Here is a 21,829-nt window from a genome sequence, read left to right as displayed (position 1 = left end):
CTAATAAATCAGGGAAAGTTAGATTTTTCTCTCATAATTTGGAGCCGGGAGAGGCACTTTTTTTGTAGTTTTTTTACAATGAGGTAAAAGAAAAGGTAGTTTTTGAGTTAAGTGAGAGGAAGTTTTCTGAGATCCTCATAGTTGGCAGAGCAATTGTTTGTGCAGTCCAGTTTGCAATCTTTGTTTTTTCACATAATTACAGCATGATTATTTGGCAACCAAAACTAATGCCTTCAGGGAAAGGCATAAGTAACAGATCAGTGATGTTCCAGCTTTGAAGCAGCATTCTTTACAATGCTAATTTCATGGGAAAAATCCAGTAAAACAATAGTTTATTTCAAACTTCATAAGCAAGAATAGGATGTTTAAAAAAATAGGATCATGTTTAAGCAGTGTCAAAATTTTAAATCACAGGCCCAGCACTACCTCTCAAATACCTTGCATAATCCTGAGTGACTGGCACTGTCAGTTACTGAGAGTTGTATGTCCTCATTTATTCTTCCATCTATGATGCCTTCTTAGGGCCCCAGGCCCACGTGTATATTTGGTGCTGAGGTGATATGAGCTTTGCCACCATCCTAGCAGAGTAAACCAAGGCTAAGCAATTCAACCAAAGGCAGCCTCTGTAGGCTTAATGAGACTTCACACAAGAATCAGTCTGATCAAATTTTATACAAGTAAACCTAAATTATGATAGAGCAAGAATTAACAGACATCAGGAAGAAAAATAAGAGAAACTCTGTATTCTAGGGGGTTGGCTCTAGCAGCTTACCTCCAATGCAGCTACCGCGTTTCTCCTCCCGAGTCTCTGTAGCTTGGCAGTGAATTCCTTTTTACCCAGAGGTGAGTTGAATTTTCCAGTCCAGGAAGCCAAAGATCAAATGAACATGTGTTATATTTAAACAGTCTTCAAAACATATCAAAAGATTGTTAGTGTCCTTACCAAGTAAAACTTGGTGATAGAAGCCGGGCGTTGGTGGCTCATGCCTGTAATCCTAGCTACTCAGGAGGCTGAGATCTGAGGACCACAGTTCAAAGCCATCGCAGGCAAGAAAATCCATGAAGCTCTTATCTCCAATAAACTATCAGAAAACCAGAAGTGGCGCTGTGGCTCAAGTGGTCGAGTACTGGCCTTGAGCTGAAGAGTTGAAGGACAGCGCCCAAGCCCAGAGTTCTAACCCCATGACTGACCAAAAAAAAAAAAATTTGGTTATAGAAGATCTTCAGGGGCTGGGAAGATGGCTCAGTGGCAGAGCACTTGCCTTGCATGCATGAGGCCCTGGGTTTGATTCCTCAGCATCACATAAGCAAAAAGAAAAAAGCCGGAAGTGGTGCTGTTGGCTCAAGTGGTAGAGCACTAGCCTTGAGCTGAAGAGCTAAGGGACAGTGCCCAGGCCCAGAGTTCAGGCCCCCATGACCTGACCCAAAAAAAAAAAAAAGATCCTTCAAGGAGGGCTGGGAATGTGGCTTAGTGGTAGAGTGCTTGCCTCCCATGCATGAAGCCCTGGATTGGATTCCTCAGTACCACATACACAGAATAAGCTAGAAGTGGCACTGTGGCTCAAGTGGTAGAGTGCTAGCCTTGAGCAAAAGCAGCTTAGGGCAGTGCCCAGGCCCTGAGTTCAAGCCCCAGGACTGGCCAAAAAAACATTTTTTTTCTTCAAATAAGCCAGTGGCTTATGCCTGTAACCCTAGCTACTCAGGAAGCTGAGGTCTGAGGATCACAATTTGAAGCCAGCATGGGCAGGAAAGTTCTTGAGACTCTATCTCCAATTAACCTCCAGCAAACCGGGAATGATGCTCTGGCTTAAAGTGGTATAGTGCTACTAAGCAAAAAAGCTCAGGGAGAATGCTCCCAAGCACCCACAACCAATCAAAAAAAAAATCCTTCAAGGAAGGTAGCGAGGTCACTAGGAAAATGAAGTGGTTCCACCCTAGCTACACATTAGATTCATTAGAGTTTTTTGTTGTTGTTGTGGGGTTTAAACCCAGGCCCTGAGTACTGTTCCTGAGCTCTTTTTGCCCAAGACTAGCCAGCACTCTACCATGTAAGAGCTACAGGGCCACTATGAGTTTTCTGGTGGCTAATTGAAGTCTAATGGACTTTCCTGCCCTGGACTGGCTTTTGAATCATGATCCTGAGATCTCTGCCTCCTGAGTTGCTAGGATTACAATCATGAGCCACCAGTGCCTGGCTCTAGGCTTTTCAATATAATCTCTGTTCCATAGCATCATTCCTAGTTTCACATGATGGTTTTAGAATCACTGCTTCTCCTAATGTTGAGAAACATGACTCCAGTCAGAAGTCAGCTTGCTATTTTCTTTGTGAATCTTTTTTTTTTTTTTTTGGGTCCGGTTGTGGGGCCTGAACTCTGGGCCTGGGCGCTGTCCCTCAGCTCTTCAGCTCAAGGCTAGCACTCTACCACTTGAGCCACAGCGCCACTTCCGGCTTTTTTCTTTTTGCTTATGTGGTGCTGGGAATCGAACTCAGGGCCTCAGGCATGCAAGGCAAGCGCTCTACCACTGAACCACCTTCCCAGCCCCCTCTTTGTGAATCTTAACAAGTCCAGTTAATTGAGTATGTGAGGGTTTTTTCATTTTTTCTCCTAAAGTGATATTTTTTTGTCAGTCCTGGGGCTTGAACTCAGGGCCTAGGCACTGTCCCTGAGCTGCTTTTATTCAAGGCCTGCACTCTACCACTTGAGTCACAGTGCCCCCTCTGACTTTTTCTGCTTATGTGGTACGTACTGAGGAATCCAACCCAGGGCCTCATGCATGCTAGGCAAGCCCTCTACCACTGAGCCACCTTCCCAGTCACGATTTTCTTTTTTTTGGCGGGGGGGAGGGAACGGGTAGGTCGTGGGGCTTGAACTCTGGGCCTGGGTGCGGCCCCTGAACTATTCAGCTCAAGGAGAGAACTCTCCCACTTAAGCCACAGCACCACTTCGGGTTTACTGGTGGTTAATTGGACATGAGGGTCTCGCGGACTTTCCTGCCCGAGCTGGCTTTGAACCGCGATCCTCAGATCTCAGCCTCCTGAGTAGCTAGGATGTCAGGTGGTCCAATTTTGTTTAAATTTCTTTAAGAAGAAGAAGGTTGGGGAGGGCAGGGATAGTGGGAGAACAATGCACGACGAGAAGTGTACTCATTAACGCAAACCCATTTGTACATCAGCTTTACAGGACAGTTTTTAAAGCAGCAGCAGCGGGGTGCTGGTGGGTGCTGGATCGCCCCGAGGTCTTCCGTCCTCCAGGAGTAACTCCTCGCCACTGGGCAGGGTTTCAGGCGTTAGCTGCGCCTGCAGTTCGTTAAGCCAGAGCTGCAGGCGAGGGCGACTTCCTGCCTTCATGCTAAGGCATGCATCCGTGCTCCGCTCTGAAAACGCGTTTTCCAACACAACAGCTAAGACTCCACGTCTTTTCAGGATTTAAGACCGGGCCAGGTCGCCAAAGCCTTCTCTGCGGGTAGCTCGCTGCTTTACCGCCGGCGAGCGCAGCAGCAGCGCCTCACGGCTTCGGAGCAGCCACGGGTGGACCAGCTCCCGCGACCCACACCTCCGGCGACGCATCCGGATCCGTTTTCCTCAGGAGACGCTGGGGGCGCGCCGGGCTCAGGAGCGACCCGCGGGGGGCCGAGCGCGGCGGCCCCGGCGCCCGGGCCCCGACGCCCGGGCCCCGGCGCCCAGGCCCCGGCGCCCAGGCCCCGGCGCCCAGGCCCCGGCGCCCAGGCCCCGGCGCCCGGGCCCCGCTCTTAGTTCGGGCGTTCGTGAGGTGCAGCAACCTCAACCAGTAAAGACTCAACACCCCCCCGCGGTGCCGCGGGCTCCGGCTCTCAGTGCTGGGCGTGGCTCGGGAACAAGCCCCGCAAACCCACAAGACTCATATCCCGCCGGCGCGTCTCCCTTCCCGTCACTGGATGGACTCGGCGCCCGCCCCGCCGCGCCTTTCCGTACAGCAACATGGCGCCTCCCCGAGGGGACCGCAGGCCCCGGCTCCGAGCCACCGCCCGCTGCGTCCCCTCAGCCGGCCCCCGGCCCGCTTCCCGCCTTTCCTAGCGGATACGCAGTGCCGTCCAGCTCCGAGCCACCGCTGACCACCCGGGTCCCTTCACAAGCTAGCACCCGGGCCGCCAAGACTCCGTACGACAACATGGCGCCTCCCTGCGGTGGGAACGAGCTTGCCGGACTAACCACAGCCTCCCTTTCCCGACTCTGAAGAGCAGTCGCTCCCGGCCCTGGCCCATTCCGGTCGGGCAGAGAGGACCGCGGGCAGCGCGGCGAGCGTTCAGAGCCGCGGAGACTAAGCCGGCCCGGCCCGGCCCGCCGCGCGCCGCTCCCGCCTCCGTCGCGCCGCCCGCCCCGCCCGACTCGCGGCGGGAGCAGCGGAGGGTGAACGCCGACGCCGCGGCAGGTGAGGCGAGCGGGCGCGGAGCCGGCGGGCCCCGCCCGGGGAGGCGCGAGGTCGGAAACACAGGCATTTCTGGGCCCTTTTCCGCCGGGTTGGAGTCGGGTAAGGTCGGGAGGAGGAGAGGGCGAAACTGGGGCCGGGGCCGGACCGAGGCCCACCCTCCAGGCCGCCGTCCCAGCGCCCAGTCCCGGGCTCGCCACTCCCTCGCCGGCCCCAACAGCTGTTTACAACGGAAGCGCGGCGCCGGGAGGAGGCCTGGCCCCTTCTGCGGGGGGCTCTCCCAGGTCTGCGGGCCGCGTCCACCTCGGGGGGGGGGGTCTTCGCAGCCAGACAGCACCCCTCCACACGGAGGCTCTTCTCCGGGCACTGTAGGGGTTGGTGATTGGGAAATGGGGAATGAATGAGCAGTTAAATGGCTCCTGGCGTGCTGCACCCCCACAGTATCTTTCATTGTAGTAAGGATGGTGCTGGGGTGCCAGATTAGGGCAGGCACCATCCCGGCTTGATCTACCCTCCAGAGAGCACTGAAGTCACCCCGCCAGCAAAGAGGCAGAATTGGACTCAAGTTACCTCCGAGACCCCACTTGCAAGTCCCCCCAAGTGCCCGACGAGACTGGCAATTCGTACTTATTGAGCATTTGTTTACAGGGTGTTTTTACCTGGAGTGCGCATGTGTGGGGAAGGTAGCTGGTTCTGACTTGAGAATTTCAGAACCAAGGTGAAGAATTTAAAAAATATACAGAGTAACACTTTTCAACTGGCCCCATCCACCTTCCCATCCCCATTGCCTTCTGCCCGCTCTGTGAATTGACCCTCTTCACCTCCTCTTTCTCTTTCCCTCTTTTTTCATTTATTATTTATTTGTCAGTCCTGGGGCTTGAACTCAGTGCCTGAGCTAACCCTGAGCCTCTTTGTGCTCAAGGCTAGCCCTCTATCACTTGAGCCACAGCGCCACTTCCAGTTTTCTGGTGGTTTATTGGAGATAAGAGTCTCACGAACTTTCCTGCCCAGGCTGTCTTTGAACCGCGATCCTGAGATCTCAGCCTCCTGAGTAGCTAGGATGACAAGAGTGAGCCACCGGTGCCCGGCTGGCTCATTCATTTTTGTATGGGTACTAGAGTTTGAATTCAGGGCCAACCCTGAGCTTTTTCACTCAATAATGAGGCTCTGCCACTCAAGCCACAGTTCCACTTCTGGCTTTTTGCTGGTTAATTGGAGGTAAGAGTCTCATGGACTTCCCTTCCTGCACTGGCTTTGAACCATGATCCTCACATCTCAACCTCCTGGGTAGCTAGGATTACTCATGTCAGTAATCTCAGCTTCCTTCTCCATACAAAGCTGAGTAAGATTCTCCTTTCAAAGACTGGCTCATCTCCTCCTTCCTCCCCTCCCCAAGTTTGAACTCAGGTCCTGGAAATTGCTACTCTACTCTATTGGGGGGTGGGGGGGAGTGTTATTTGGCAGAATCTTGTCCAACCTATGCAGCCCTGAGAAACTGGGATTACAGGCAATAGGCCATTACCCTGGCTCTTGGCTCACATGCTATCTTTTCTGGGAAGGATTTTTCCCAACCTCCTCATGGACAGAAGTAGTTTCTTCCTCTGTTATTCCTAATAATAATTTCATAATGCCACTGAAGTTGAACTTTCATCATAGATCCCTGTGAGCAGCTCTGTCTTCCTTGCAGTTTTTCATCTTTGTATATCTATTTAAATCAACATGTTTTGAATCAAACTTAAGGCAGTGATGAGTACCAAAGTCTAAAAAGTGCAGATACTAGTGAGGTTGGAGGAAGTGCCTTGGGAAGAAACAGGACTTGAGCTGAATCCTAAGAGGAGGAGGTTAGTTTACTGAGTTGAGCATGAGAGACCTAGTCTTACCTTTCTCCTTACTGTGCTGAATGAGTTCCTTCACCTTTTCTGGGCTGCTTCCCAAGCTTGTGAGAGAGAATAAAATTAGAAGTGGTTTTGTTTGTCCTTTTCTCATAGAATATTCTGGTAATGTTATCCTTTGGATCTTGGAGTATTTTCAGACCCTAGTAAGATTTAGGATAATGAGCAGATAGGTATCAGAAGACAAGTTGGTTTAGAAAGATGAAATACTTTAAAACAACCTTCTTATTACAATACAGACCCCCAAAATTTCAAGTCCAGCATAACTTCGTTCTATTTAATGGAGGTCTCTGAATTGTTTTTAATTTTTTTCTTGTTATTAAATTTTTTTCTTGTTATTATATACCAGAGGGGTATAGTTACATAAGTCAGGTAAGAGTACATTTCTTTTGGGACAGTGTCACCCCTTAACCTCCCACTCTCCCAGTTTTCCCACCCCTATCCTTACCCAAAACTTGTATAGTTCATTTTCAAGGTAGTATCCAGTGAGTACCATTGCTACATTTGTTCACCCTTTGGCCCTCTATTTCTGTGGAGGTCTCTGGAATTTTAAATAATTACGCCAGTGAGTCCTTTTTGTCTACTGGGCCAAACTTCCCTGAAGCTACCCACATTTCTTTTGATCCTGTGATTACCTTCTAGCTGTGTAATAACAGTCTAATTAATGTTTATGATATTGTTTTGTGATCTTCTGGTGCTAATTGTACAAATGTTAATTATTTTCAGTAATGCAGAAACATCATATGTTTCTTCTCCCTTAATTAGAAACACCGTAGGAATAGAAAGCTCCAGGAGAAAAAAAAAATAACCTGATCAGAATTTTCATGTGCTGAGCCCAGTGCTGGTGGCTCACGCCCATAATCCTAGCTACTCTGGAGGCTGAGAGCTGAGGATCATGGTTCAAAACCAGCTCAGGAAGGAAAGTCCATGAGACTCTTATCTCCAATTAACCACCAGAACACCGGAAGTAGCACTGTGGCTCAAGTGGTAGAACACTAGCCTGGACAGCGACCAGGCCCAGAGTTCAAGACACACAATTGATTTAAAAAAGAAAAAAAAAAAAAAAGAAGCTCTGTGGTAGAGTACTAACCTTGCATGCATGAGGCCCTGGGTTCGATTCCTCAGCACCACATAAGCAGAAAAAGCCCGAAGTGGCACTGTGGCTCAAGTGGTAGAGCACTAGCCTTGAGCTAAAGAGTTGAGGGGCAGTGCCCAGGCCCAGAGTTCAGGCCCCACAACTGGCAAAAAAAGAAGAAAAAAACATGTGCTTAAGATGATTTTACTCACTGGCCCCAAGTATCAAGAAAATTTCATCCAGTCACATACATTAATGGTTGTCTTCAACTTCTTACTTTTAAGTGTGGTCTTTTCCTACTGACTGAAAGGAATAAATAGGAAGCTAATAAAAATACCTACCCCACATGTTTTTGACACTTAAAGTTCATACAGTATTTCTATTTATTATCCCAAGCTATACATGATAAGGTCAAAGAGCCATTTTAGCCAAATTTATTAGAAGGTCATTATAAGCATACTCTTCAAGTGTTTTTTTTTTTTAATCAGTTTACTAGTTCAAAAGAATTTAAGGTGAAGTTGTGGCTCAAATGGTAGATCTCCAGCCTTGAGCCCAAAAGCCTATAGACAGTCCATAAGACCCTGAGTTCAAGCTCTCAGACAGGCACCAAAACAAAAAAGAATTGAAGATTGAGCTGGGAATGATAGTACACACCTGTAATCCCAGCACTGGGAGGTTGAGGCAGGAGGGTTGTGTATTCAAGGTGAACCTTAGACTAGTGAGACCCTGTTTTAAAAAAAAAGGTAAGATTGAGACATTCCTTTTGATTAAAATAGAAGCTGGCAGCTTATATAGTGTTGTCTTCTGTTAAGACCTTGTGTTCTTTTTTTGGGGGGGGACGGGGTCCGGTTGTGGGGCCTGAACTCTGGGCCTTGGTGCCGTCCCTCAGCTCTTCAGCTCAAGGCTAGCGCTCTACCACTTGAGCCACAGCGCCACTTCCAGCTTTTTTTCTTTTTGCTTATGTGGTGCTGAGGAATCGAACCCAGGGCCTCAGGCATGCAAGGCAAGCGCTCTACCACTAAGCCACCTTCCCAGCCCAAGACCATGTGTTCTTATACATGCTACTCAGGAGTAGGAAAAAAAATACTTGAACTATTGTTCTTTATCTGAGGTCTATAAATATGGTAAATTACAAATGTCATTTTACAATGATCTGTTTAGTCACTGAATTAGAATATTGTATGGGCTGAAGGCATGACAAGTGGTATGGCACCTTCTTCCTGCCAAGCCTGAGGTCCTGAGTTCAAACCCCAGTAGCACCAAACAGATACTATGCAATAGATGGATACAGTAGATGGATAAGATCTTAGTAAACCTATTTATTTCACAGACAAGTAAACTAAAAAGAATAACAATTTCCCAGTCACCCTGCTAATTAGTGACAGAATACTTTTGGCTCACTTTTTTTTTTTTTTTCTTTCCTAGGACAGTGAATAAACTTAATTGAGAATGTCTGAAAACCTTGACAAATCTCATGTAGATGAAGCAGAAAAATCAAATGATTCTGAGCAAGGCCTGGAAGGTGCTCTGGAATGTTCTGATGAAGTTTTACAGAAACAAATAAATTCAGACTCTGCTAGTCCACAAAGAATGCAAAGACCTCACTGTAAGCAAATTTGATTTTGGTTAAACACAGTTATTGTTTTCAGTTGATATTTTAATTAGGCTTCTTTGTGCATGGGTCTCTGAACTAAATTAGAACTTAAGAAAAGCAACAGTTTCTCAACTGGCAACCTTGAGGGTTTTCAATTGCATGAGAAGTTAAACGTTAGGACCACGTCCAGGATGTTCCCATCTTTTCTCTAGCCTCTGGCATTCAGGTTTCTCTGTAGGGCTCTGAGAAACAGGATGGTGGAATGCAAACAACAGCTAGAATTAAAAGAGTGAAAAGTCTGAGACTAATTCTAGTCTGGACTGTGCTTGTGCAGGTTTGGAAGGGCATGTGAATTGTTCACACCCTAAAGTCATGCCCAGGGTTTAGTTCCCACAGGTAGGAGATTCAGTTTGTTCGGTGAGTGGGTGAAGTCATTTCAGATCTCTGGCAGGGAGCAAGTCTCAGAGATGAAAGGTGGCAATTTCGGTGTCTTCCCAGCAGTTGCCTCAACTCATGTGTTTTATTAAGAATATTTAAGCTTTTTGAAGTGAGTCCAAGATTGAAAGTTTAAGGTGGAGTGTCATAGTCTAAGCATTTGTCTGTGTTGATGTTATCTCTTTAAAGTAGAGATGATCAGTAATTTTGCGTATTTGGAAGAATTGCAAGCATTTTTGGGTTTTGAGGTGTGTTTCTTCTAAAGTGATCAAAGTCTTTCCCAGGTAGTTTATTAGACAGCATAGTATTTTTATGGCAAACACTAGCCAACCCAATTTATGTGGTATCATTTATATTTGATAAGCTACAAGGTTAAACTGGGTCCAGGAAATCATGCTTTATTAATAGCATCATCTATTGTGCAGCTATTAGACTTTATCTGTAATACATAGTTAGGAAGCTCCTATTGTTTGTTCTATCTTTAAAGCAAGGGATATATACCTGTCTTGTAGGGTCATTGTAAAGATTAAATGAATTCATGGAAAGTATTTAGGCTAGTGCTTAGCATGTTATAAATGCTCAATAAATATCAGTGGGTATTACTGTTACTACTAATATGTATCTGTTAATGATGCCAGGATTGATTGCTGTAATGTGGGTGTGCTGTCATTTGGATATGAAATATCCTCCATAGGCTCATGTGTTAAAACTTGGACCCAAGCCTGTTGCCAGTGGCTCAGGCCTGTAATCTTAGCTATTAGGGAGGCAGAGATTGAGAAGATCATGGTTTGAGGCCAGCCCAGTCAAAAAGTTCACAATACCCATCTCAACTAATAGCTGGCACAGTGGTATGTGCCTTTCATCACAACTACGTAAGAAGCTGAGGTGGGAAGGATCTCAGTTCCAGGTTAACCTGGTAAAAAATGGAGGCACTATCTCAAAAATAACCAGAGCAGAAAGAGCTAGAGGTGTGGCTCAAGTAGTAGCTGTGTGCATAGTAAATGTGAAGCCCTGAGTTCAAACCTCAGTAGAACCACTGAAAAAAAAGCTTGTTTCGGGCTGGGAAGGTGGCTCAGTGGTAGAGGCTTGCCTTGCATGCTTGAGGCCCTGGGTTCGATTCCTCAGCACCACATAAGCATAAAGAAGCCGGAAGTGGCGCTGTGGCTCAAGTGGTAGAGCGCTCGCCTTGAGCTGAAAAGCTGAGGGACAGCGCCCAGGCCCAGAGTTCAGGCCCCATGACCGGACCCAGAAAAAAAAAAAAAAAAAAACTTGTTTCCCAGCATATGGCATTTGGGGAACTTGGGGAGGTGGTAGAACTTTTAGGTTGGGGCAGTCTTCCAGACACAACCTAGAAGGGCCCTACAGAAGCTTGGACTAGCTCTACTTTGGCTTGAGTACCCTTGTCTCCTCTAGAACTCCTGTGGATAGTGGATGGTTATTGTGGGAGTGTTGGAAAATGAGGTTTTTAGGAAGAGATTAAGTGGTTAAGACAGATTACTTCTTTTCTGTCTTTCTCTTTCTCTCTCTCTCTTTCTCTCTCTCTTTTCTCACTTGCTTTCTTTCTTGCTGCTTGTTTTTTGTCAGTCCTGGGGCTTGAACTCAGGGCCTGGGTGCTGTCCCTGATCTTTTTGTATTCAAGGATAATACTCTACCACTTTGAACCATGGGGCCACTTCCGGTTTTCTGGTGGTTAATTGGAGATAAGAGTATCATGGACTTTTCCTGCCTGGGCTGGCTTTGAACCTGGATCCTCAGATCTCAACCTTCTGTATAGCTAGGATTATAGGCATAAGCCTCCAGCACCAGGCTTTGTTAGTCTAGTTAGTTTTGTGTTGCAACAATTACTTTAGGTAAATCAGCTTGGTAAGAGAAAAAGTTTACTTTGGCTTATGGTTTAGAAGTTCCAGCCTATGACCCACAATCATGAACTGCTTGAACATGTCTGTCATCTCCCACAGTTCTCGTGTCCCTCGGCAACAAATCTTTTCTCTGTACCAACAGCCTTTGGTAACTACTGATCTGCTTCCTGTTACTATCATCTTGTCCTTCCTACAATTTCATATTTGGGGAATCCTAGTGAATATAGTCTTTTATATCTGACTTTTTATTGTAGGATAATGCTTTTGAAATTCATCTGTGTGGGCTGTAAATGTGGCTTAGTGGTAGAGTACTTGCCAAGCATGCATGAAGCTCTGGGTTTGATTTTTAAGTACCACATAAACAGAAAAAGCCAGAGGTGGCGCTGTAGTTCAAGTAGAGTGCTAGCCTTTAGCACAGAAAGGCTCAGGCACAGTGCCCAGGCCCTAAGTTCAAGTTCCAGGACTGAACCCCCCCCACAAAAAAAGCATGAAATTCACATGTATCAGTGGGTCATTCCTTGTTATTGCTGAGTAGTATTCAATTGTGTGGTTATACACAATTTTTTTTAATCCTTTCTGAAGTTGATAGACATTTAGAATAATTTCAGGTTTTCACTGTTACGAGTAAAGCACCTATTAACATTTGGGTTCTAAGTCTTTACATAGCCATATATTTTCTAATTTCTTGGGTAAAGATCTAGGGTCATATAGTTAGTCTATCTTTTACTTTTTTTTTTTTTTTTTTTGCCAGTCGTGGGGCCTTAAGTCTGGGCCTGGGTGCTGTCCCTCACCTCTTCAGCTCAAGGCAAGCACTCTACCAATTGAGCCACAGTGCCACTTCTGGCTTTTTCTGCTTATGTGGTGCTGAGAAATCGAACCCAGGCGTGCAAGGCAAACACACTACCACAGAGCCATCTTCCCAGCCCTATCTTTTACTTTTGATAAGCTCCAAGCTGATTTCCAAAGTGAGTGCATCATTTTACATTTTACACCCAGAACGTATTCCTTGATGGTTGTACTTTTATACTAAGTTTTAAAACCATTTATTATAACCCCTCCAATTCTCTTCAAAGTGGGTTAAAATTTTTTTTTCTATTACCTTTCCACATGAATTTTAGAATCAATTTGGTCATTCCCACAGAAATTTTGACTTTTGGAGTTTTGATTAGGATATGTTTAACCAACAGATTTTGGAGAAAATTGATATCTTCATAATATGATATTAACATGATATACCTAAGAATTAAAATGATATATCTGAGCTGGTTGCCAGTGGCTCACACTCATAATTCTAGCTACTCAGGAGGTTGAGATCTGAGGATCATGGTTTGAAACCAGTCTGGACAGGAAAGTCTATAAGACTCGTATCTCCAATAAACCACTCAGAAAAAGCCAGAAATGGTGCTATGGTTCAAGTGATAGAATACTAGCCTTGAACATAAAAGCTCAGAGACAGTACCCACTCCCTGAGTTCAAGCCCTAGGATCAGCGCGCGCGCGCGCACACACACACACACACACACACTCACACACACACACACACAAGATATATCTGGATTTTGATGTTTGGTATTTATCATACTCAACTAATATACATGAAGACAATTCAACTATTTTTAGTCAGTACTGGAGTTTGAACTCAAGATACTCCATTTGCGAGGAAAGTTTTCTATCACTTGAACCACACTTCCAGCCTTTTATGTGTTAGTGATTTTTCAGATAGGGTCTTGCTTTTTTGTTCAGGCTGACCTTGGCTTGTAGTGCCCAAGTACCTACGTTAACTGGCACAGTCACCATACCCAGTCTTTGTTTTTGTATTTTTATTAATAATTCTGGAAATGCTGAAGAATTTTGTGAGGAGGAATTTTGAGCATTTTCCCAACTTCTCATTTTATGAGACCAAATAAAGATGTTTACCAGACAGGATATGGCAGTTCTTACATTTGGTTCCTTCTCAGAGGGAAGAGGGGCAAAAGAAAAGAAAAACGAAGAGAAGGAAAGTTATTTTTCACTAACTAGATGACTCTATAATTGTTAAATCCTTGGCAAACCATTACTGGCTTCTCTGATTCATTTGAAGCCCACATCTCATCATTATATAAAAGTCACTGTATTATCTGCCAGGGGAAGCACTTCTCAAGTTGTAGTTTCTAAGACCACACAAGGCTCATTAGAAATACAAATAAAGTAAAAAGGCCTAGAGGCATAGCTGAAGTGGTAGAGCACCTGCCAGCCAAGCACAAGGTCCTGAGTTCAAACCTCAGTACTACTAAAAGAATAAAAATTTAAAAAAGGAGCACCAAAACATTAAAGCTAGTTGAATTTGGAGAGATACTTTCATGACAGAGTGTTAGTGGGAGAAGAAAACTGATGATGGAAGCAGAAGAAAATGTTAAATCCAGAATCAGCTTTTTCTCTTAGAAGAAAAAGGATTAGAAGGGTTAGAACAGGAGGTAGGGTTAAAAAAAGGCAGCAGAGGGGTTAGAACAAATGCTCAGCTTACTAGGAAAATGAAAACTTGTAACAAGTTTTCAGTCTCAGTTTACTGCTATGATTTTTCCATTCACCTTGTTTAGTGAAAATCAAATGTTTTGAGTATTGTGAGTGATCTCCACTTTTAGGATCGTAAATACAATAATCAAAAGGAAAATAGAATAACCAAAGTTATCTTGCTATTTGAGAATAAAAAGGATTTCCTTTTATTAGAGTTACCACCTTCTTAATTAATTAATTAATTAATCTTCTCTTTTGCCTGTCCTGGGGCTTTAACTCAGGGCCTGCATGCTGTTCCTGGGTTTTTGTGCTAAATGCTACCACTTTCCCACATGAGCCACAATTCTGCTTTCTACTTATTGGCAGTTAAGTGATGATAAGACTCTCATAGACTTTTCTGCCCTGGCTAGCTCCAAACCTAGATCTTTTCATCTCAAATTCCTGAGTAGTCAGACTTAGGCATAAGCCACCAGAGTCCAGACTATGATACATTTTTTTATGCTCTTACTGGGACTAGAACTCAGGGTCTTACACTCTTATTTGGCTTTCTTGTTCAAGGCTGGTACTCTACCACTTGAGCTACAGTTTCATTTCCAGCCTTTTTTTGGTGGTAATTGTAGATTAGAGTCTCACGGCTGGCTTCTAACCTTGAACCTTAGATCTCAGCTGCCTAAGTAGGTAGGATCATGGGAGTGGGCCATGGGCACCTGGTTTGCTTATTTCAACAGAAATTCTAGGGAGAGAAGTTAAGTCCCTTTCCTGGGTTTTGTTGCAGCCAGTCCTCCTCAGTTTGTGGCAGTAGAAGAACTTCTAGAGACAGCAAAAGGCATCACCAACATGGTTCTAGCTCATGAAATTGTAGTCAATGGAGACTTTCAGCTTAAACCAGTGGAATTACCAGAAAACAGGTAAGATGGCCACTGCTTTCACCTTGTTAACTTTGTGAAAACTATCACCGCCCAGTTTTGGAAATGTTTCCTTCTGGTCATGCTTATATATTAAAGTACATTTCCCTGTTGTACACTAGTGCTAAAAATATTCCTAGATTAGGAATTAGGATCTTGATACTTCAGTATGCAAATAAAGTGTGGAAGTCAGAAATAACTTTCATATCAATTCATAGCTGCCTTATTTTGCTTTTTTTCAGAGCACTGTCCATCTGTTCCTTTGTATTGCAGTTGTTGGCTGGCTTGCATTTTAGTCTAGATTCTTTTTTTGGCGGGGGCGGGTAGGTCATGGGCCTGAACTCTGGGCCTGGGTGCTTTCCCTGTGCTCTTCAGCACAAGGCGAGCTCTCTACTGCTTGAGCCACAGCACCACTTCCAGTTTTCTAGTGGTTTATTGGAGACTTTCCTGCCTGAACTGGCTTTGAACTGCAATCCTCCCATCTCAGCCTCTTTTTTTTGTTGTTGTTGTTGGTTGTGGGACCTGAACTCTGGGCCTCAGCTCTTCAGCTCCAGGCTAGTGCTCTACTACTGAAGTCACAGCGCCATTTCTGGCTTTTTTTGCTTATGTGGTGCTGAGGAATCAAACCCAAGGCCTCATGTATGCAAGGCAAGCACTCTACCACTGAGCCACCTTCCTAGCCCCAGTCTTAGCCTCCTGAGTAGCTAGGATTACAGGCATTAGCCACCAGCGCCTGTCTCTATTCCAGATTTTAAACTCCATGAAGATAAGCATGAGGGTGTTCTCCCAATCCCTAGTACCTAAGACATAGCAGTTTCAGTTAAATCTAAAACTCTTGGTTGTATCTTTTAAAATAAATCTTTTAAAAATGAATTGTTAACTTGGTGCAGGTGACTCACACCTGTAATCCTAGCTACTCAGGAGGCTGAGATCTGAGGATCTAGGTTCAAAGCCAGCCTGGGTAGGAAAGTTCATGAGACTCTTATCTCCAATTAAAATCCAGGAATCTAATCTCCAGTTAGAGTCAAGGAAATCTGGATATAGATGTCTTTAACAGTTCCCTGATGTCAGGACTCTGGTTGGTATGTGTGCCCCTTTCTTGGCCTGTTCCTCATGGCTGCAGGACAGATGTCACAGCTACTAAGCACTCCATTATACACCAGCTTTCCAGACAAGTTGGGGAGAGGACTGGGGTCTTCCTTTTCTGAGAAGAAACATCTATCTTTGGATTCATAAAGCAGGTATCCCATAATACCTTGTTCATTAGATTTGGTCACAATCTACCCCAGCTTGTAATGAGCCCAGAAATGTTCAATCTGGCAACCAGGAATGGATCAGCTCTGTTGAACTTGTTAGGATCAGACCTCATTCATTTTCATAGTCAGAGTTTATGCTGCCCTGTAAAACACTGGCATTCTGCTAACAGAAGAAATGGTTTCTGTCTCCAACAGAAGGTTTCTAAATACATCCATCAAGATACCTCTAATATGCCTACATGCCTACAAACATAGTTTTTATTCATGTTAATAATGAAGAATTGGTGAGTTGGGTGTAGTTCAATGGTAGTGTGTATTAGCATGCATGTGGCTCTGGGTTTGATCCTTAGCACCATTTTTTTTTTTTAAAAAGGGGGAGGAAAGAAATGGTATAAATAAATTATACAGTTTTGTACCTAGTTAAGCAATATTCCGTTTATCATCTGGGAATAGGATATTTTTAGAAAAGAGTCCTTCCAACTGCTAACATGTTGAATTGTTATCTTAAACTATTTAATTAAATCTTAGAAAGTTGCTATTATCAGGAACTAAAAATTAATGACCTAATTTTTCATAGTTGTTTCATCATTTAACACTGTTCTGAGCTACTAATTGCACCAATGTTAGTTAATAAATTAGCTGTAAGTGATTCCTCCTAATCACAAACTGAAAGTTAAAGTATGTTATCAGTTTGAATCTGTCTGGAAAATCTTTCTTGGTTCCTTTTTTATTTTAAAGATTTGTTACTATCATCCCCATCGACTGATTTTGAAAATGATTTGAGGCCCCAATATTTTAGTTTCTATCTTTTTTCCCCCACTGTCTCCAGCTTGCGGAAGAAAGTAAAAGAGATTGTACATAAAGCTTTTTGGGATTGCTTGAGTGCTCAGCTAAGTGAAGACCCCCCAACGTATGACCATGCTATCAAACTTGTAGGAGAAATCAAAGAGGTAAGACAAAGATGAAAGAGTGCTGCTGAAGGCATTTGTGGGGTTTTTGTTTTTGTTTTTGTTTTGCCTGTCCTGGGGCTTAAATGCTGGGCCTGGGCACTGTCTCTGAGCTGCTTTTGCACAAGGCAAATGCTCTACCACTTGAACCACAAAGCCACTTCTGGCTTTTTTGAGTAGTTTTATTGGAGATATGACTCTCTTGGAGTTTCCTTCACAGGCTGGCTCTAAACTGTGATCCTCAGATCTCAGTGCTCTAAGTAACTAGGATTATAGGCTTTTTTTTTTTTTTTTTTTAATACCGGTCCTAGGGCTTGAGCCCAGGGCCTGGGCACTGTCCCTGAGCCTTTTTGTGCTCAAGGGTAATGTTCTAGCACGGCGCTATTACTGATGCTGAAGGCATTTGTTTCACCTGTGTGCTCTCCAAATGACTTGAAAGAAATCTATGGTCACAAACACAATTTATTTCCCAAAATTTGAAATGAGTATTTTGACCTAGTGCTTTTTTTTTTTTTTTTTTTTAACTTTAAGCAGTTTATAGAAACCTGAAGGTGTTACTTTCTTTTTTTGCCAGTCCTGGGGCTTGAACTCAGGGCCTGGATACTGCCCCATGGTTTCTTCTGCTCAAGTCCAGTGCTCTACCACTTGAGCCATGGCTCCATTTCCAGCTTTTTTTTTGTCTTTCAGAAGCTAGAGTCCTTCCAACTGGAGATAAGAACCTCATGAATTTTTAACTGTTATCCTCAGCTCCTCAGCCTCCTTAGCATTATTCTTTTAAAATAAAAGTTCATGTTTTTAATAATCATTGTTTCAAAATAACAGAACTTATAAAATATAGATTATTCATAAATTTTAATAAGCATTGACAATTCAGTTATTTTGGCCAAAAAGTTTCAGGTGCTGGTTGCTTACCCCTGTAATCCTAACTTAGATTGAGGGATGAAGTCAGCCTGGTCAGACAAATCCCAGAGATTCTTATCTCCATTTTATCGGCTTATAAGTTTGACTAGAGATGTGGCTCAAGTGGTAGAATGCTAGCTGTGAACATAAAAGCAGAGTGAGGGCACAGAGCCCTGTGTTCAAGCCACACATGTATACCCTCTCTCTGACACACACACACACACACACACACACTAATTCAGTCTTTGGGACAGAAGGGTTTTGGGAGGAAAAGACTTGTTTGCAATGCTGTTAACAATATTATTAAAGAGGAATTAATCTGTGGAAATTGAAATCAGTGATTAGCTCATGTGTTTTTTTGCTCCATTATTGTCTTTTCTTGAATATATAATATTGTTATTTAGAGCTTCAATAGCTATTCTAAATGACTTCTGTTTTTTTTTTTTCCCCTATAAATTTGTTTAGTAAAAGGTTAAAATATATGTTGGTAAACCTTTATCTCAATAGTCAGACATTTATTTATTTATTTATTTTTATTTTTTATTTTTTGGGGTCCGGTTGTAGGGCCTGAACTCTGGGCCTGAATGCTGTCCCTCAGCTCTTCAGCTCAAGGCTAGCTCTCTACCACTTGAGCCACAGCGCCACTTCCGGCTTTTTTCTTTTTGCTTATGTGGTGCTGAGGAATCGAACCCAGGGCCTCAGGCATGCAAGGCAAGAGCTCTACCACTGAGGCACCTTCTCAGCCCCGAGACATTTCTTTTATATTTTTTTTTTTTTTGGGTCCGGTCGTGGGGCCTGAACTCTGGGCCTGGGCGCTGTCCCTTAGCTCTTCGGCTCAAGGCTAGTGCTCTACCACTTGAGCCACAGCACCACTTCCGGCTTTTTTTTTTCTGCTTATGTGGTGCTGAGGAATTGAACCCAGGGCCTCAATGCATGCAAGGCAAGCGCTCTACCACTGAGCCACCTTCTCAGCCCCTCTTTTATAATAATTTTTTATAAAAGGAAACCAGACTAAGAAACTTTTGATTAAACTTCGCTGTGCTCTCTTGAAGATTCTCTTATCTTTCTTGCTGCCTGGTCACACTCGATTGAGAAACCAGATAACGGAAGTCTTGGATCTGGATCTGATAAAGCAAGAAGCAGAAAATGGAGCCCTAGACATTTCCAAGCTGGCAGAATTTATTATTGACATGATGGGGACACTGTGTGCACCTGCTCGAGATGAGGAAGTTAACAAACTAAAGGACATTAAGGAACTAGTGCCCCTGTTCAGGTATGGAAATGTATCAGTCACTGGGCAGCCAAATGCAAAACCTGTTTTCAGATTTCAGCTTCCTGAAGTGGAGAGACTCATGCGTTGAAAACATAACTAAAGCAAACATGACTTAAAATACTGAAAAGTAGGAAGAAGGAAGAAATTTACCCACATCACTGGTTTCATTTTGATGTTGATGCCAGATTTTTCTATTTCATACGTCATTCTCTTAACATTTCATTTGAAAAATGCCAAACCTATAAGAAAGTTTTAGGAAGAGTACCATCAGTTCAAGAGTTTTCATGTCACATTGCTGTATCTTTGTGTGTGTGTGTGTGTGTGTGTGTGTGTGTGTGTGTGTGTGTGTGTGTGTGTGTGTGTGTGTGTGTTTGTGTAAGTGTCCCTCTCACTTTCTGAGGGTTAGTGGCAGACATTGTGCCATATTACTCCTAAATATTTCAACAACTGTTTCCCAAGAATATGGTCATTTAAAAAGTATATTTAAGCTAGGGGCCAGTAACTCATGCCTATAATCCTAGCAACTCAGGTGGCTGAGATTCGAGGATCACAGTTCCAAGCCAGCCTAGGTAGGAAAGTCCGTGAGACTCTTATCTCCAATTTACCACCAGAAACCCCGAAGTGGAGCTGTGGCTCAAGTGATAGAGCACTAGCCTTGATCTGAAGAGCTGAGGGATAGCACTCAGGCCCAGTGTTCAAGCTCCACAACCAACAATTAAAACAAACAAATATAAATAAATACATATATTTAAACTTTTGCCAAAAAAATTAAAGAAATTTAACATAAAAAATCTTTCTAAGCTGGGCGCTGGTGGCTCACGCCTGTAATCCTAGCTACTCAGGAGGCTGAGATCTGAGGATCACGGTTCAAAGCCAGCCCGGGCAGCAGAGACCGTAAGACTCCTATCTCCAATAACCACCAGAAAAACCGGAAGTGGCGCTGTAGCTCAAGTGGTAGAGCGCTCGCCTTGAGCTGAAGAGCTGAAAGACAGCGCCCAGGCCCAGAGTTCAAGCCCCACGGCCGACCAAAAAAAAAAAAAAAAATCTTTCTAGCCGGGCGCCAGTGGTAATCCTAGCTATTCAAGAAGCTGAGATCTGAGGATTGAGGTTCAAGGCCAGCCCAAGCAGGGAAAGTCCCTGAGACTCTTACCTCCAATAAACCACTCAGGAAAATGGAAGTGGCGCTGTGGCTCAAAGTGATAGAGTGCTCGCCTTGAGCTGAAGAGCTGAAAGACAGCGCCCAGGCCCAGAGTTCAAGCCCCACTGCCGACCAAAAAAAAAAAAAAGAATCTTTCTAGCCGGGCGCCAGTGGTAATCCTAGCTATTCAAGAAGCTGAGATCTGAGGATTGAGGTTCAAGGCCAGCCCAAGCAGGGAAAGTCCCTGAGACTCTTACCTCCAATAAACCACTCAGGAAAATGGAAGTGGCGCTGTGGCTCAAAGTGATAGAGTGCTCGCCTTGAGCTGAAGAGCTGAGGGACAGCGCCTAGGCCCAGAGTTCAAGCCCCATGACCCGAAAAATAAAAATCTTTCTAGTAACACATTTTTTGTTTCATCTTTTGGATATTAAAAAAAATGTTTTTTGGGGCTGGGAAGTTGGCTCAGTGGTAGAGTGCTTGCCTTGCATGCTTGAGGCCCTGTGTTCGATTCCTCAGCACCACATAAGCAGAAAGAAAAAAGCCAGAAGTGGCACTGTGGCTCAAGTGGTAGAGTGCTAGCCTTGAGCTGAAGAGCTGAGGGACGGCGCCAGCCCTAGAGTTCAGGCCCCACAACCAGACCCCCCCCCCCCAAAAAAAAATGTTTTTGGATATGGTGAGAAGCCAAGTGCTCCACCACTGAACTGTATTTCTAGTCCAATATTTAATTTTCAATATATATAGTTATGATCAGATTTCATTAATTTTTAAGCTAGAATAGGCAAAGAAGTGACATAATGCTGCCTGAGAAATTAGTATTTGGGTAAATGCTTAGTTTTCCTGGAAATTAAGAAATGTTTTTCCAGGTATTGGTGGCTCACACTTAAATTCCTAGCTACTCAGGAGGCTGAGATCCGAAGATTGCAGTTCAAAGCCAGTCGAGGCAGAAAAGTCCATGAGACTCTTATCTCCAACAAATTATTCAGGGCTGGGAAGGAGGTAGAATGCTTGCCTTGCATGCATGAGGCCCTGGGTTTGATTCCTCATCACCACATAAGCAGAAAAAACTGGAAGTGGCACTGTGGCTCAAGTGGTAAAGCATTAGATTTGAGCTGAAGAGCTGAGGGACAGTGCCCAGGCCCAGAGTTCAGGCACTACAACTGATTAAAAGAAAAAAAAAAAAATTAGCCGGGTGCCGGTGGCTCACGCCTGTAATCCTAGCTACTCAGGAGGCTGAGATCTGAGGCTCATGGTTCAAAACCAGCCTGGGCAGGAAACTCTGTGAAACTCTTATCTCCAATAAACCACCAGAAAACCAGAAGTGGCGCTGTAGCTCAAGTGGTAGAGCACTAGCCTTGCAGAAGAGTGCAGGGACAACCTTCAGGTCCAGAGTTCAAGCCCCACAACCGACAGAAAAAAAAAAAATTAGAAAAAGCTGGAAGTGGCACTGTGGCTCAAGTGGTAGAGCACTAGCCTTGAGAAAAAGAATCACAGGGACTGTGCCCAGGCCCTGAGTTCAAGCCTCAGTACTGGCACCTAGGAAAAAAAGTTTTATGAAGCCTAAAGCTGGTGACTCACACTATAATACTGGCTTTTTCACTCAAAGCTAGTGCTCTACCACTTGGGCCACAGGCTCCCCTTCCAGCTTTTTGGTAGTTAA

At 44.3% G+C, this 21,829-nt stretch overlaps 1 protein-coding gene across 4 annotated transcripts in view; it reads left to right on the top strand.

Annotated features, from left to right (window-relative positions):
* Positions 1-4,375: 4,375 nt before the first annotated feature.
* The window catches only part of Tcp11l1 (t-complex 11 like 1), a 33,802-nt gene continuing 16,348 nt past the window's right edge, over positions 4,376-21,829 (top strand). For 3 of the 4 annotated variants that reach the window (XM_042691436.1, XM_042691434.1, XM_042691437.1), the window contains exons 1-5: positions 4,376-4,409; positions 8,799-8,979; positions 14,529-14,661; positions 16,744-16,864; positions 18,814-19,034. In XM_042691436.1, the coding sequence (XP_042547370.1) occupies positions 8,823-8,979; positions 14,529-14,661; positions 16,744-16,864; positions 18,814-19,034 (632 nt within the window). In that variant the 5' untranslated portion in view covers positions 4,376-4,409; positions 8,799-8,822. Of the gene's footprint in view, positions 4,460-8,798; positions 8,980-14,528; positions 14,662-16,743; positions 16,865-18,813; positions 19,035-21,829 lie in introns of all 4 variants that reach the window. The other variant, XM_042691435.1, reaches the window with a different exon arrangement.

This window comes from Dipodomys spectabilis, unplaced genomic scaffold, assembly GCF_019054845.1.
Source record: "Dipodomys spectabilis isolate Male_0828 unplaced genomic scaffold, ASM1905484v1 ptg000145l, whole genome shotgun sequence".
NCBI classification, from domain to species: Eukaryota; Metazoa; Chordata; class Mammalia; order Rodentia; family Heteromyidae; genus Dipodomys; species Dipodomys spectabilis.
Note: the sequence above shows the minus strand (reverse complement) of the source record. Positions and strands in the feature narration are given on the sequence as shown.